Source organism: Saimiri boliviensis, chromosome 11 (genome assembly GCF_048565385.1).
Source record: "Saimiri boliviensis isolate mSaiBol1 chromosome 11, mSaiBol1.pri, whole genome shotgun sequence".
In the NCBI taxonomy this organism is placed as follows: domain Eukaryota; kingdom Metazoa; phylum Chordata; class Mammalia; order Primates; family Cebidae; genus Saimiri; species Saimiri boliviensis.
Genome location: NC_133459.1, coordinates 49,806,608 through 49,820,652, shown reverse-complemented (window position 1 = coordinate 49,820,652; position 14,045 = coordinate 49,806,608). Strand labels below are relative to the sequence as shown.

Below are 14,045 nucleotides of genomic sequence, written 5' to 3'. Positions count from 1 at the left end.
ATATATTCACTAATAGGATTGCTGAGTCATTGATAATTCTGCTTTGAGTTCTTTGAGAAATCACCAAACTGTTTTCTACAGTGGCTGAACGAATTTACGTTCCCACCAGCGTGTAGCTTGTTGTGTAATTCTTCTGGTATCACCTCTAGGCTGATAAGGGTCTGAAGTCATTTTGGGCAGCAACTGTTATCCTTCCTTTGTAGAGAGGGCAAGATGGACACCTTTGTAAATTTATGTCCTGCTTTTAGGCATATAGAGGGAGGGCAGAGAGCTTTCTTTGATGCTACTACTTCTCAGTTGCTTTCAGTTCAAAATAATCCTAATACGAAAGTGGAATGTTGTGGAGTAGCATGGTCTGGTACCCTTCAGCTCCCACTGGCAGTGTAAGAGAGTTTCCTCACAGTTTAGCTAACAAAGTGTATTATGAAATTTGAGTTTTTGCCAATTAGGTGAAAAATGGTATTTCAGTATAGTTTTAACTTACGGTTTTCTTCTGAGTGAAATTGAGCATATTTTTGTATGTTAAAGAATGGATCATTTAAGGTATTTACTTGTCTGTAAAACATCTCTTCGAATTACTTTTCCGTTTTTCTGTTGTACTTTTTGTTCTGTTAATTTTTAGTAGCTCTTTATATATTAGGGAGAGTACTTCTTTCTTTGCAGATGTTTTCTCAAATTGTTATTTGCCTTTGACATTGCAAGAACTTAGTTGAAGGGTGCATCTCTAAGTTTTTACTAAGGATATCTTCCTAAAAATTGCTTAGTTTTTCTTTCATTCCCTTTCTCCCTCTTTCATCCCTCCCAGCCCAGTTTCTTAAAAAAGGATTTGAGACAGGCTGATGTTGATTTATCATTGAACAATAATCAATTCAGTGGGTGAATGTGAAGTGCTTTTAATATATATGACCCTGGTTCATTTATTTTGAAGGCCATGTTTTTGGTATACTGTGCACTGGAGAAGGAACCTGTGCCAATGTCCTTGCCTCCAGCCTTGGTGCCACCTTCTAAGAGAAAAACGGTCAGTATATCAGGCTCTGTGTGGTTGATCCCCTCTTCAGCGTCAGCCAAGGAATCTTACCACTCCTTACCATCTGTAGGCATTTTACCTACCAAAGCACCATTAAGACAGGTATAGATTTATGAGTATTAAAGGATTTTTTTTTTTAACAACGTGCATGGCATTTAACAGTTTACCATTTGACAAAGATAGAGCAGTTAAAAGAATAAAAATTTTAGAGGACCATCTGGTTGAATATTTCTTCTACATTTGGCCTTGAGTCATATGGATGTTTTATTGGCTTTATCTTGATCTACCTGGAATTAAAGTTCAAGATGGAAGATGCTCCATGCTAACATGGCATGTTTGCCCTGGCATAATTAATAATTATTTCTATTTTTGTTTAATCCCTGGTTAACTCTTGATTCTTTGGGATCAAGTTATCGAATTCTGGGTTGTCCAAGGCTCTTATTTCTGCTCCCAGCTTGCCTCTTGTCAGATTGAGTAAAGGAAGATAATGACAGGATATGTAAATCCCGTCATTAACACTGCTGGGTCAAACTATAAAAAAATAAAGATTGAGAATTATCCGAGTATTTTGTTTATACAGACTTTCAGTTACTTATATTAATGTGGGCATTAATAAGTCAAGAGTTAACTATGTTTGAATTTACTCATTTCTTAACAGAAAAAGTAGTAAAAATGCGCAACTATAGATAAGTCCTAACTGACCTGTATTTTCTTCTGTTATTTACTCTTCACCACAGCATTTTGATTGAGATGTCATATGAAAGTGATACATTGTTGCTCTGAGTTAGTAGAGTAGAATTGTTCAGAATTTGTGACAGATACTGAAATGAATTGAAAGAGTGACACTCCAAAGTTTGTTTCATTTTGGCAGAAATACTGTTTTTTTCCCCTCCTGTAGTGGGTTGTATCCCCTGCAGAAAAAGCTAAATACGATGAAATCTTCCTGAAAACTGATAAAGATATGGATGGATTCGTGTCTGGATTGGAGGTCCGTGAAATCTTCTTGAAAACAGGTTTACCTTCTACCTTACTAGCCCATATTTGGTAAGACTTTATTTAAATTGATTTTTTAAAGTACAGCTTTGTGTCAATTCCAGTTTCTGCATTTTGATTTTTAGTTATTTGTAAATAGGATGGTTTTTGTTTCAGAATTTTTTATAGAGAAAATCAGAATCTGAAGAATTCTTCTGGCTAATGGACAAAAGCTTGAGAATGGGTTACCCGAAGCTTTGTAAGACTGACAGCATTGGCTGGGCGTGATGGCTCATGCCTGTAATTCCAGTACTTTGGGAGGCCAAGACAGGCAGATCACCTGAGGTCAGGAGTTTGAGACCAGCCTGGCCAACATGGTGAAACCCTGTCTCTACTAAAAGTACAAAAAATTAGCCAGGCTGGTACGCACCTATAGTACCAGCTACTCGGAAGGCTGACTCAGGAAAATTGCTTGAACCTGGGAGGTGGATGTTGCAGTGAGCCGGGATCACACCATCATACTGGGCAACAAAAGCGAAACTCCATCTCAGAAAAAACTGTGTCAGTTAATTGTTATTAGAATGTTAAAATGCATCTGTTTATATCAATTAAACTTAAAATTTTCAGTGAGGATACAGATATCTGAAATTTAAACAACATAAAAACCAGTGTCTTCAAGGCATACCTGTGTAATTCTATAGTGTATGTGTATACTTTCATATCTTTACATAGGAATAACATACTTGGTCCTTGAAAAAGACAAACTCTAGTGTCTTTAATGAATTTCACATAAAATGAGATAATGTATGTGAAAATGCTTTATAGTATGTCTGCTGCCAATCCACCTAATGATACCAGAGGTTATCTTCAGGTGTTCAAGAGACAGAAAATCTCAGAAGTAGAACCATATAGTTGTAAAGAGAAACTTAGAAAAGAACGGCGGCAGACGGTAAGTAGATCTGCCATAAAAGAAATAAAAACCCAAGACTGGGAAAGATCAAATATGCATAACTAGTAGTAGCTGCCACAGTTGAGTGCCTAGGGTAGGCACTATACTCAAAAATGGCAGCTGTCACGGGCTTGACATTATGCCCATACTTTTTATATATCCTGTCTTTAATTTTTATAGTAATTTCACAAGATAGGTGTTATCATTTCCACTTTATAGATGAGAAAACTAAGGCTTGGAGAGGTTTAAAAAATTAGCCAAGGTTACAAGAAGAAGTAAGTAGAAAAGCTGGAATTTAAGATCTATGTGACACATAATCTTTTAAAGTATGTAATCTTTTTATCAGGCCCTACTGGCCTTCAATGAATTAAACAGATCAGGGCTTCAGAAAGCTGAATTTTTTTTTTTTTATTAAAGAAAAATAAAATAGAGTAAAACCTTTGCTGTTTCTCTTCAAGTGATTTTGTAAGGCTTTCCAGATTGCTGCCTTTTCCTTACATGTGATTTCCATTTACAGCTGTTCATTCTGCTTTGACTTGGTGATCCTAATATCCTCCTACTCCAAGAGTTGCAGGAGGCATACCAACATGAAAATTTTGCTTGTTTTAGAATCCTTTTAAATGCTACCAGTGATTAAAATTTCTTGAGACAGGTTTTATCTTTAATATCTTTTAATGTTAAAATGTTAAAATTTTGGGAGTAAGGAATATTAGGATTCTTTGGCCCACCACAACTTTTGCTGTATAGTGGTTCTGGAAATTGGTAAGAAAGCACAAAGTGTAAGTCCAGATTAGAGACTCCTGCTGAGCACCGTGGTGAACATTCTCTTTTTACCATTTTAGTTGATCTACCTCTTCTAATAGCTGAGTGAGTTTTTAGTAACCTGCAAGTTGGTGTGACTGTCTTTTTAAATTCATCTCATTATTTTTAAAAAGCCTGCATAGCGGTACTTTTTCTCTGGACTTTTGGCAGTTGTGGCACTTAGATACTGTTCCTTTTGTTCATTTGTGCAGGTCATTATGCGATACAAAGGACTGTGGGAAGCTTTCAAAGGATCAGTTTGCCTTGGCTTTTCACTTAATCAGTCAGAAGTTAATCAAAGGCATTGATCCTCCTCACGTTCTTACTCCTGAGATGATTCCACCATCAGACAGGATCAGTTTACAGAAGGTAAGAAAGCTTTAAAGAAAACCTGAATGCATGTATTTCAAAGGAACAAATACTGTATCAAATTACAGATTCGATTTGGATGAAATAGAAGAGAAAATGTATTGGGCTAAGAGCAGAACATTATACTGTTTGTAGTTTAGTTTGTGCCTGTGAATATGCTGGAGTGCCTTGTATAACATCCTTGGCCAGCAGCTTGTTTACCCCGTTCATTAAACATAAGACAACTATATTTTCCAGTCTTAAAATTGGAAAAATGTGGGCTTATTTTTCCTTTCCTGGATTTGTTAAGTTTTGTGAATAGATTATAAAAGGAAAGCTATAAAAATTAAATTACTATTGTTTAATTTGATGATTCACTCTTACATAAAATAATACAGATTTAAAAACAGAATCTTGGATATGATGATTGCTTGGTGTCAATTTTACATCAAAAAAGCCTCCAAGGAAAACATTATCTTGAAGATAAATCTGTGTGGTTTTTGCCATAGATGACCTATTATTCCTGAGTATACAGCTGAACTTCATATTTGAACAGCTAGAAGTGGGTTTTTGCTAGTTTTGATTTCTGGCCAGCAGTGAGAATTTTCAGAACTTCATTGTTTTAGTCATGCCTTGATTTTTCTCTCCTCATCTAGAAGGCCTTCCTAGAATGACGCATTTACAATATCTTGGTCTTTAGTAGACCTTTTAAAGGACTTGCATACTGCAATGGCTATTTGGCTTTAAAAATAAATACTTTGTATCTTTAAATCTCTTATGGCCTATAGAGTAAACATGGCTGTGGTGATTTTTCAGAGTTGTTATCCAGTAATAAAAGTTGTCAAATGTGTGGTATGAGGAGAAATCTTAAAATACCAATAGAATACTTTGGTTTTTGCATTAATTTTGTCACATGGTTCTTAAAAATACCATTTTAAAAAGCTTAATAAGCCAGGCGCGGTGGCTCAAGCCTGTAATCCCAGCACTTTGGGAGGCTGAGGCGGGTGGATCACGAGGTCGAGAGATCGAGACCATCTTGGTCAACATGGTGAAACCCCGTCTCTACTAAAAAGTGCAAAAAATTAGCTGGGCATGGTGGCACGTGCCTATAATCCCAGCTACTCAGGAGGCTGAGGCAGGAGAATTGCCTGAGCCCAGGAGGCGGAGGTTGCGGTGAGCCGAGATCGCGCCATTGCACTCCAGCCTGGGTAACAAGAGCGAAACTCCGTCTTAAAAAAAAAAGCTTAATAAAAATCAAAATTGGGACCAAGCACAGTGGCTCACACCTGTAATCCCAGTATTTTGTGAGTCTGAGGCTGGGAGGATCACTTGAGGCCAGGAGTTCCAGACCAGCCTGGGCAACATAGTAAGACCCTGTCTCTACAAAACAAAAATAAAAAAATTAGCCAAGTGGCCAGGCATGGTGGCTCACACTTATAGTCCCAGCACTTTGGGAGGCCCAGGCGGGTGGATCCCAAGGTCAAGAGATTGAGACCATCCTGGTCAACATGGTGAAACCCCGTTTCTACTAAAAATACAAAAATTAGCTGGGCATGATGTCAAAGCCTGTAATCCCAGCTGCTCGAGAGGCTGAGGCAAGAGAATTGCTTGAACCCAGGAGGCGGAAGTTGTGGTGAGCCGAGATCGCGCCATTGCACTCCAGCCTGGGTAACAAGAAGCGAAACTCCATCTCAAAAAAAAAAAAAAATTAGCCAAGTGCTATGGTGCACACCTATAGTTCTAGATACTTGGGAGGCTGAGGCATGAAGATCACTTGAGCCCAGGAATTTGAGGTTACAGTGAGGTAAGTAAGATCCAGCCACTATACTCCAACCTGGGAAACAGAGCAAGACCCTGTTCCCCTGCCCCCAAAAAGGAAGAAAATTGGATTTTTTTTTTAGTAAACGAAATGGAATTTATAGCTACCAGGTATGAGAGTTACTTATTTGTCCTTATTTGTAATAAAATAAATATTTTATTATCTGCATTGTGAGTTATTGGGAGGGCATTTTGTAAATTTTTTAAATTCCTTATGATGTATGACATGGGTCCCTTAAGTTGTGGAGAAAACTGAAAATGATGCCACTCAGAAAGATAAAGGTTACTGAATTTGCAATTTTGCTCTTTGCTATAAAACTGTACCTTAATTATGGAATACTGTGTTGCTTCATGCTTTCTTTCACCTATGCAAGTTGTTATTTTTTTTCTGCCTTCCTCATTTTATAACCTATTCAGTCGCTTACCAATATAAATTACAGGTATGACCAATATAAATTACAGAAATTTCTGAAACAAATGATGTTTGTTCATTGAAATCTCTGTGTTAGTAGATGCTTGAAGTTGTATGATGTATACAGAGTTTTTAGTAGATTTGTCTGAAGTCCATTTACTAAAGCATAGATTCCTTTGTCTATTTATGTCAAATATCAGTATTATTCATTGAAATGGGAATTTACCACTGCTGTCTCTATTAACCCTAAATTTTAACTTTAAAAATGAAAACTTGCTATGTTTTATCTTTCAAATAACCTTTTTCTCCTTAATCTGATTTTTTTTTTTTTTTTTTGGTACTGCATTTTTTGCAACTTTGACTAATCCTTTTTTGAATGTTGCTTTCCTTTCTGTGTTTTTTCTAGTTTGGACTGTTTTTTCCATTCTGCAGCACTCTGCTTTTCGCCTTTCTTGTACTTTCTTAACTCTACTCTCTCTCAAGGTTAGAGCTTTATTTTATGCCTTTTTTAGCATTGTGGTTTTTGGTTTACAAGATACATTTTGAAATGAGAGGTTTTTTATTCAGCAAAAAAGAGAAAATTCCTAAATAGTATGCTTTTGTCACATGTCACTTGGTCCTTGTGTGCATTTTAGCCTGCCTTTCCTAGACTCTCTGATCCACTTAATGTCACGGAAGTGGAATTTTTGTGTAATGCACAAGATAGGGTGAGAGAAAACATTTTGAAAGAAGGGGACAGCTACATGTTTTTCCTCATATACCCTTCAAATCCTACATACATGATGAGCTGAACTTTTTTCAGCATCTGGGGTGTCACTTTCTAACTTGTTTGAGGTTAAACTAATTTGTCTCACTCTGTCTTCTTATTTGATGATATTTTTACTGGTAAGACTATAAAATGTGAGTCACCTTTTTTTTAGTTAGAGTGACAGAGGAGGTGTGGAAGTCACAAGTTCTTTGGTACATTTGCACCTCTGACAGCAAATTTCTCATAGCATTTACGCGAAGTAAGTTACTCTTACTGATACAAGTGAGACCAAGTACTAATTTTTCATTTTGTTCACCTGTCTAGCTATCTGGCCAGGCCTAGCTCATAGGTCAAGTTCAGACAGAATTAGAATACTAATGAATAATTGCCACATTCAGAAATTCACTTTAAAATTTCTAATGTAATGTAACATTGATAAGTTTTTGTGTATCAGTGGAACACAGAAAATAGGAGGTATATTTCCTACCAAGCTGTAATATAAAATTGAGATTAGTATTAATTAAACCTTCATAGGTGAGTTTTGTACTGATAGTCAAAACAGCTCAGTACTAAAAGTGTAGTGTGGCATAAAGAAATATAGAAGGAATTACTTACCAAATTGTATTGAGGTACCTGTTTTATCAAATTTACTTCTATAGTAATAATTTAGTTTGCCTAAATGATCTTGATATGCAAGTGCCACAGGGGACATTTCGTGAAATAGCACTTTAATCAGAAGACTCTTGATTAAACAACGCATTGGCTGGGTTTAACTTTGAGCAAATCATATTTTGTTTTGTTTTGTTTTTTGAGACAGAGTCCTGCTCTGTTGCCCAGGCTGGAGTGCAGTGGCACAGTCTCAGCTGACTGCAACCTCCACCTCCCAGGTTTAAGCAATTCTCCTGTCTCAGCCTCCCAAGTAGTTGGGACTACAGGCTTGTGCCACGACGCCTGGCTGATATTTTGCATTTTTAGTAGAGATGGGATTTCACCACGTTAGCCAGGATGGTCTTGATATCCTGACCTCGTGATCTGCCCACCTCGGCCTCCCAAAGTGCTGGGATTACAGGTGTGAGCCACCGCGCCCAGCTGAGCAAGTCATTTAATCTGTTTCCTAAGCTGTAAAATGGGGTTAATAATATCTGCTCTAGCTACTACCCACTTTTCAGATTAGTTTTGAGAGTTAACAATTGAATTTAAAGTGCTTAGTGAATTGTAAATGAGTATATAAATGTGAAGAGTTAATTATAACAATAGCTCACATTTATAAAATATCACAGTTTGTAGAGTGATGTCACATTACATTGTTTCATTTAACTTGTAAAGTGGGCAAGGCAGAGATTATTTCCCTATTTTACAGGTGAAGATAATACAGTTAGTAAAATAGCAGGACACAGAATAAACCCAGCTAGATTTTCTGAATATAAGGACCATTCAGAGACCAACTTTGTTTGTAACCTTCATTGTTGAAAGAAAACGATATGTATAGGATGTCATATATGAAGACAGTTTCATATACAGTGATATTAACATTTATTATGGAACATTCCTGAGCAGTTGGTTTTACTTTAAATAAAATAGACATAATAGATAACAAAAGTAAAAATAACTTGAATTGAATAAAATCAACCACTATTATAGTTCTGAGATTCAACAAAAATTTGTGTGTTTACTCTCAGCCAGTTTATATAATATAAATACAAATAAATCACCATCCATTTCTCCAAGAAATTTACACTTTAGTGGAGGAATTAGTTTATGAATCTGGCATCTGTTTTACTGTAAGGTTCTGAACAGTCTAGGATCAAGTGACAAAGACATTTGGATTGGATGCGGGGATGGGATGCATAGTATAGTGTAACAGCTTTTAGAGAATTTAAGGGAAATGTAAATGTCTTACTATATAATGAAGTATAAAATTATATATAATTTCACTAGGTATGATTTTCTTAATTAACAGTGTCAGTAGTACAGTAAAATATGCAATACCTTATCTCTGGGTAGAGCTTTAATATTTTTAGTGTTTTGTCATATATTACATAATTTTATAGTCATAATGTGTAATTGTGAACTTTTTGTTTTTAGAACATCATAGGATCAAGTCCTGTTGCAGATTTCTCTGCTATTAAGGAACTAGATACTCTTAACAATGAAATAGTTGACCTACAGAGGTATGTAAAGCAAAATTACAGGCTATACACACACACACACACACACACACACACACACACACACACATACACACACACACACACACACACACACACAAACACAAACACAGTACATACATGTATATATGTATACATCCTCCTCCCCAACACACCCTTCTGTTTCTAATGTATATTTTGGTAAATACTACCTTATTTGGTTAAGTACCACAGTTCTGTTTGAATGGAGTCAATGTATTTCATCATATATGAGGCAGTCTTTAACTGCAGGATACACTATTTACTTATGTACCACTGAAAAGTCACTGCCAAATAAACAATGACATGCCATTAACTATAAGGTACTGTTTGATTTCATTTAGTGAAAAATGGGAAAAAATGTATATCTTAGAATGACTGAAAAATAATTTTTCTCCAATCTTAGATATTTGAATAACATACTAGAAAAACATTATTATTTAATAAATTTAATAAATGGAATGTTAAATTCAGACACCATGCCAAGAGCTTTCATCTAACCCTCACAAAAACTTTGTAAATTGAGACAGGTGGTAGTGTTCCTGTTTTACAGGTAAGAAACTTAAGATGCTTAGAGAGATTATTTTGCCCAAAATGATACAAACTTCAGCTGTAGGGGTAATACCTGATCCCAGGACTACTTTATTCTAAGTTGAATTTTCTTTCCTATACATAGGTACTGTGTAGAACAGACTCAAATACAGTTAGATTTGAATCTGAGTATAGCAGATATTATTGATACTTCCTTAATTTCCTTGTTCCCTGGAAACTGTATAGTAATACTAATTGTAAAAATGACTATAAAATTACTTTTTAATAATGAGATCATTTTTCTCTCTACAGGAGTGTATCTAAATATCACTGTATCTAAATACTCATACCAATCTTTTTTTTTTTTTAACCCTCACAACACTATGAGACGGATAAAGGCTGATATACTTTATTTTACTGACGGTATTGAGACATAAGGAGATTAAGTGAGTTAACTGGCTTATATGGCAGGAATTTGGCAATGACATTAACCTAATCTGTGAGACTATGTTGAGATTTCTTTAGAGAAACTGGTTGTTAGAATTATTCGGTTGTAAGAACTCAACCCAGACTAACTTAAGAGCGAAATTTATTGACTTGTGAAACTGAAATCTTTTAGATGTAGGGCTGGCTTAAAGCTTTCCTTGATAGTGAGGCTCAGATAATATCATCAGTTCTTGCTCTCCATTTCTTGTTTCCATTTCCACTGGGTTGATTCCATTCTCCAATAGACTTTCTCCTTATTTTGGCAAGAGGGCTACAGTACATCTAGCTACATGTACTTACAATTTCAAGTTTGGTAAAGAGTGCCTCTCTTCTGGCATTTCCTGGAAAAGACATGAAATTCAATCTAATTGGATTGGCTTATCGGCCTTTTCCTATTGCATAAAACTTCTATTGAAATCTGACCAGGGCAAAAAACCCTTCATGGTGATTGTATAGTTTAATTTTGTCCTTACTCATGGAAAAAAAAATCAAATTCAAAGTCACACATGGTGTTAGAGACAGTACTGGTATCAAAACCAAGTTGTGTAAGTTCAGCATTCTGTCTGTTGTACAATTCTGCTACTTGTTAGGATTTTTAAATTTTTGACTTTGGTTCAAAATAGAAGTAGTAAACAATTACTGATTCTATAATGGTGTTTAGACTTTTCGTTTTCATGTGGTCCGTAAATTGTCCATGAACAGTTTTGCTTTCCTCGTATATGTAATATACATATTATAGTAGGTAGATTTGAAAATACTTGTCTTCTGGGCCTCTTAAGCCTATGAAAATGGATACAGACACCAGTGTTCTAGGACTTGCTTGATTTGACTTCAAGTATACTTGTTTAATGTGTAAAATATTTCTATAATGAGTTTTAATGGGAATTAGAGCATTATAGATAAAATGCTCTTGCTGTTGAAAATGTATTTGGTTCATTTTGGCAAACTAATCTTTCAATAACTTTTAATAACTGTAATGTTAAGTTGTACCAATGGCAGTCTTACAGTAAATGACAGTTGACAACATGAAAATAATGTATCTAATACTTTGTGACTATCTGTCTTATTACGAAAATCAGAGAATTTCAAAACCTTGTTAGTTTTTAGGATGTAGTCACATTTTATAAATGTGTGATGTATTTACATATGATTTGACATTTGTGAAGATATTTTCCCTAGACTTTTATTTTAGGTGAGATCTACAGTGTAGGCAAACTTACATCATCTGTCAACTCTGTTAATGTCATAGACTCATCCCCCTGCTGAAATTATTGTTAAAATACACTTTTGTAAGTAGTTGTATTAGGTCATTATCACCAAGTCTTCAAGGTATTACATTATAAAACCCTTGGTTTGTATTCTTGTGAATAACCATTTTTTCCATGCAAAGTTAAAATTCTTCAACCTTTAAATTTTTTATTAATGTATAAGGGCGTGATGAGTATGACTAAAAACAGGAAAAAAGAATTTAAACACATTTTGTTTGTGGCTTTTATTAAATGGTTACCTGACAAAATATTAACCAGCTCTTTTTGGTTTTGAGATGAAAATACCTGATTTTAGTCCAGGGACTGGGTACAGTAGCTCACGCCTGTAATCCCAGCACTTTGTGGGGCCAAGGCGGGTGGATCATTTGAGGTCAGGAGTCCAAAACCAGCCTGCCCAAACATGGTGAAACCCCATCTCTGCTAAAAATACAAAAATTAGACAGGCATGATGGCACACATCTATAACTCCAGCTACTTGGGAGGCTAAGTCAGGAGAATCGCTTGAGCCTGGGAGGCAGAGGTTACAGTGAGCCATTGCACTCCAGCCTGGGCAACAGAGTGAGACTCTTAGCTCTAAAAAAAAAAAAAAAAAAAAAAAAAAAAATTTTTTTTTTTTAGTCCAGGGATCAAACCTCTAAGTAAACAGTATGTATGATGTGAAATTGTAATTACTGTGTAATGAATATAGTTCTTTACAATATTTTTTCTTAATGATGGCTATAATACATATTCATTGTAAAATTCAGGAAATACATAAATGCATAACAGAAAAAGGAATATGTTTCTTAGAATCATACTTTGTTTTGAGCATTGGAAACCAATGGAATTATTGAAAGCTATATAAAATCTTGAGTTATTTGGGTAAAGAATGTTCTTTGTTATTGGTCAGAAAATGAGATTTCATTGTTTTCATCTTTAGTTCACCAAATTGTTTCTAGTAGAAAAATATAAGATATTGGGAGCTTGTGGCAGGATACCTTTTTTTTTTTTTAATTGCATTTTAGGTTTGGGGGTACATGTGAAGAACATGCAAGATTGTTGTATAGGTACACACATGGCAGTGTGGTTTGCTGCCTTCCTTCCCCTCACCTGTATCTATCATTTCTCCCCATGCTACCTCTTCCCACCTCCCCATCTCCCCGTCCCTCTCCCGTTTCCCCCCAACAGACCCCAGCGTGTAGTGCTCCCCTCCCTGTGTCCACGTGTTCTCATTATTCAACACCCGCCTATGAGTGAGAACATGCGGTGTTTGATTTTCTGCTCTTGTGTCAGTTTGCTGAGAATGATGGTTTCCAGGTTCATCCATGTCCCTACAAAGGACGCGAACTCATTGTTTTTGATGGCTGCGTAATATTCCATGGTGTATATGTATCACATTTTCCCTATCCCGTCTATCGTCGATGGGCATTTGGGTTGGTTCCAGGTCTTTGCTATTGTAAACAGTGCTGCAATGAACATTCGTGTGCATGTGTCCTTATAGTAGAATGATTTATAATCCTTTGGATATATACCCAGTGATGGGATTGCTGGGTCAAATGGGATTTCTATTTTTAGGTCATTGAGGAATCGCCACACTGTCTTCCACAATGGTTGAATTAATTTACACTCCCACCAACAGTGTAAAAGTATTCCTATTTGTCCACATCCTCTCCAGCAGGATACCTTTTGGTATATTTTTAAAAATTTTTCTGTGATTTCTTCAACATTTGCTATTAATTAAATGATTTAATTATGCCAGTTATATTAAATTAGTATGATATTTTTAACTTAAGGAAAAGCAATACAGGTAGTTGTAATATAACATTCATCAAATACCTGAATCTCTTACTTGAGCTCAAGACCTGTATTTTTTATTGCCTACTAGTGTTTTCATCTGAATGTCCGGTAGAATATGACTTTTCTAATCTTCCCCTCACCTCTGTTCTGTATCTCCCTTCTCAGTGACATCACCATTCACCTAGTCACTAAAGCTAGAAACCTGAGATTTTTCTTATTCTCATATTTAGTCTTCTACCTTTGGAATGTCTCATGAATTCTTTGCCTGATCAACTTCTCACTCTTCAAATCTCACTTTAGACATCATTTCCTCTGGGAGAGGAAGCCTTCACTGACTTTACCTTCCAACCTCCGTAGTCTTTTCACATCTTATTTAAGAGCCTATTTTGTATAGTCTTTATATTTACAACTGTTATAACACTTACACCTTGCTATAATTGTCTGTTTTTTTAAAATCTCCCACTAGATTTTGTGCTTCTTAAGCACAGGGGCTGCTTGTATCCCTAGTGTTTAGTTTATAATAGATGAGAAAATAATTTTTTCAGTATTGTTGAAATCTGTCTTCTCTGTTCTATGTTTCTTTCTTAGTTTTAGCCTTATCTTTTATCTGGATTGTGGCTGTAACCTCCTCATTGGCTCCCTGCTTTGAGTCTTTTCTCCCTTTGGACCATCCTACCTCCAACTGTTATATAAAATACAACTTAGATCCTTCAGTGACTTCCC

At 35.7% G+C, this 14,045-nt stretch overlaps 1 protein-coding gene across 4 annotated transcripts in view; it reads left to right on the top strand.

Annotated features, from left to right (window-relative positions):
* The window catches only part of EPS15 (epidermal growth factor receptor pathway substrate 15), a 176,437-nt gene that overhangs the window by 72,842 nt on the left and 89,550 nt on the right, over nt 1-14,045 (top strand). For 3 of the 4 annotated variants that reach the window (XM_074380807.1, XM_010349192.3, XM_074380806.1), the window contains 4 exons: nt 929-1,129; nt 1,926-2,071; nt 3,962-4,118; nt 9,161-9,246. In XM_074380807.1, coding sequence (XP_074236908.1) covers nt 929-1,129; nt 1,926-2,071; nt 3,962-4,118; nt 9,161-9,246 — 590 coding nt within the window. The remainder of the gene's footprint in view (nt 1-928; nt 1,130-1,925; nt 2,072-3,961; nt 4,119-9,160; nt 9,247-14,045) is intronic. The other variant, XM_074380805.1, reaches the window with a different exon arrangement.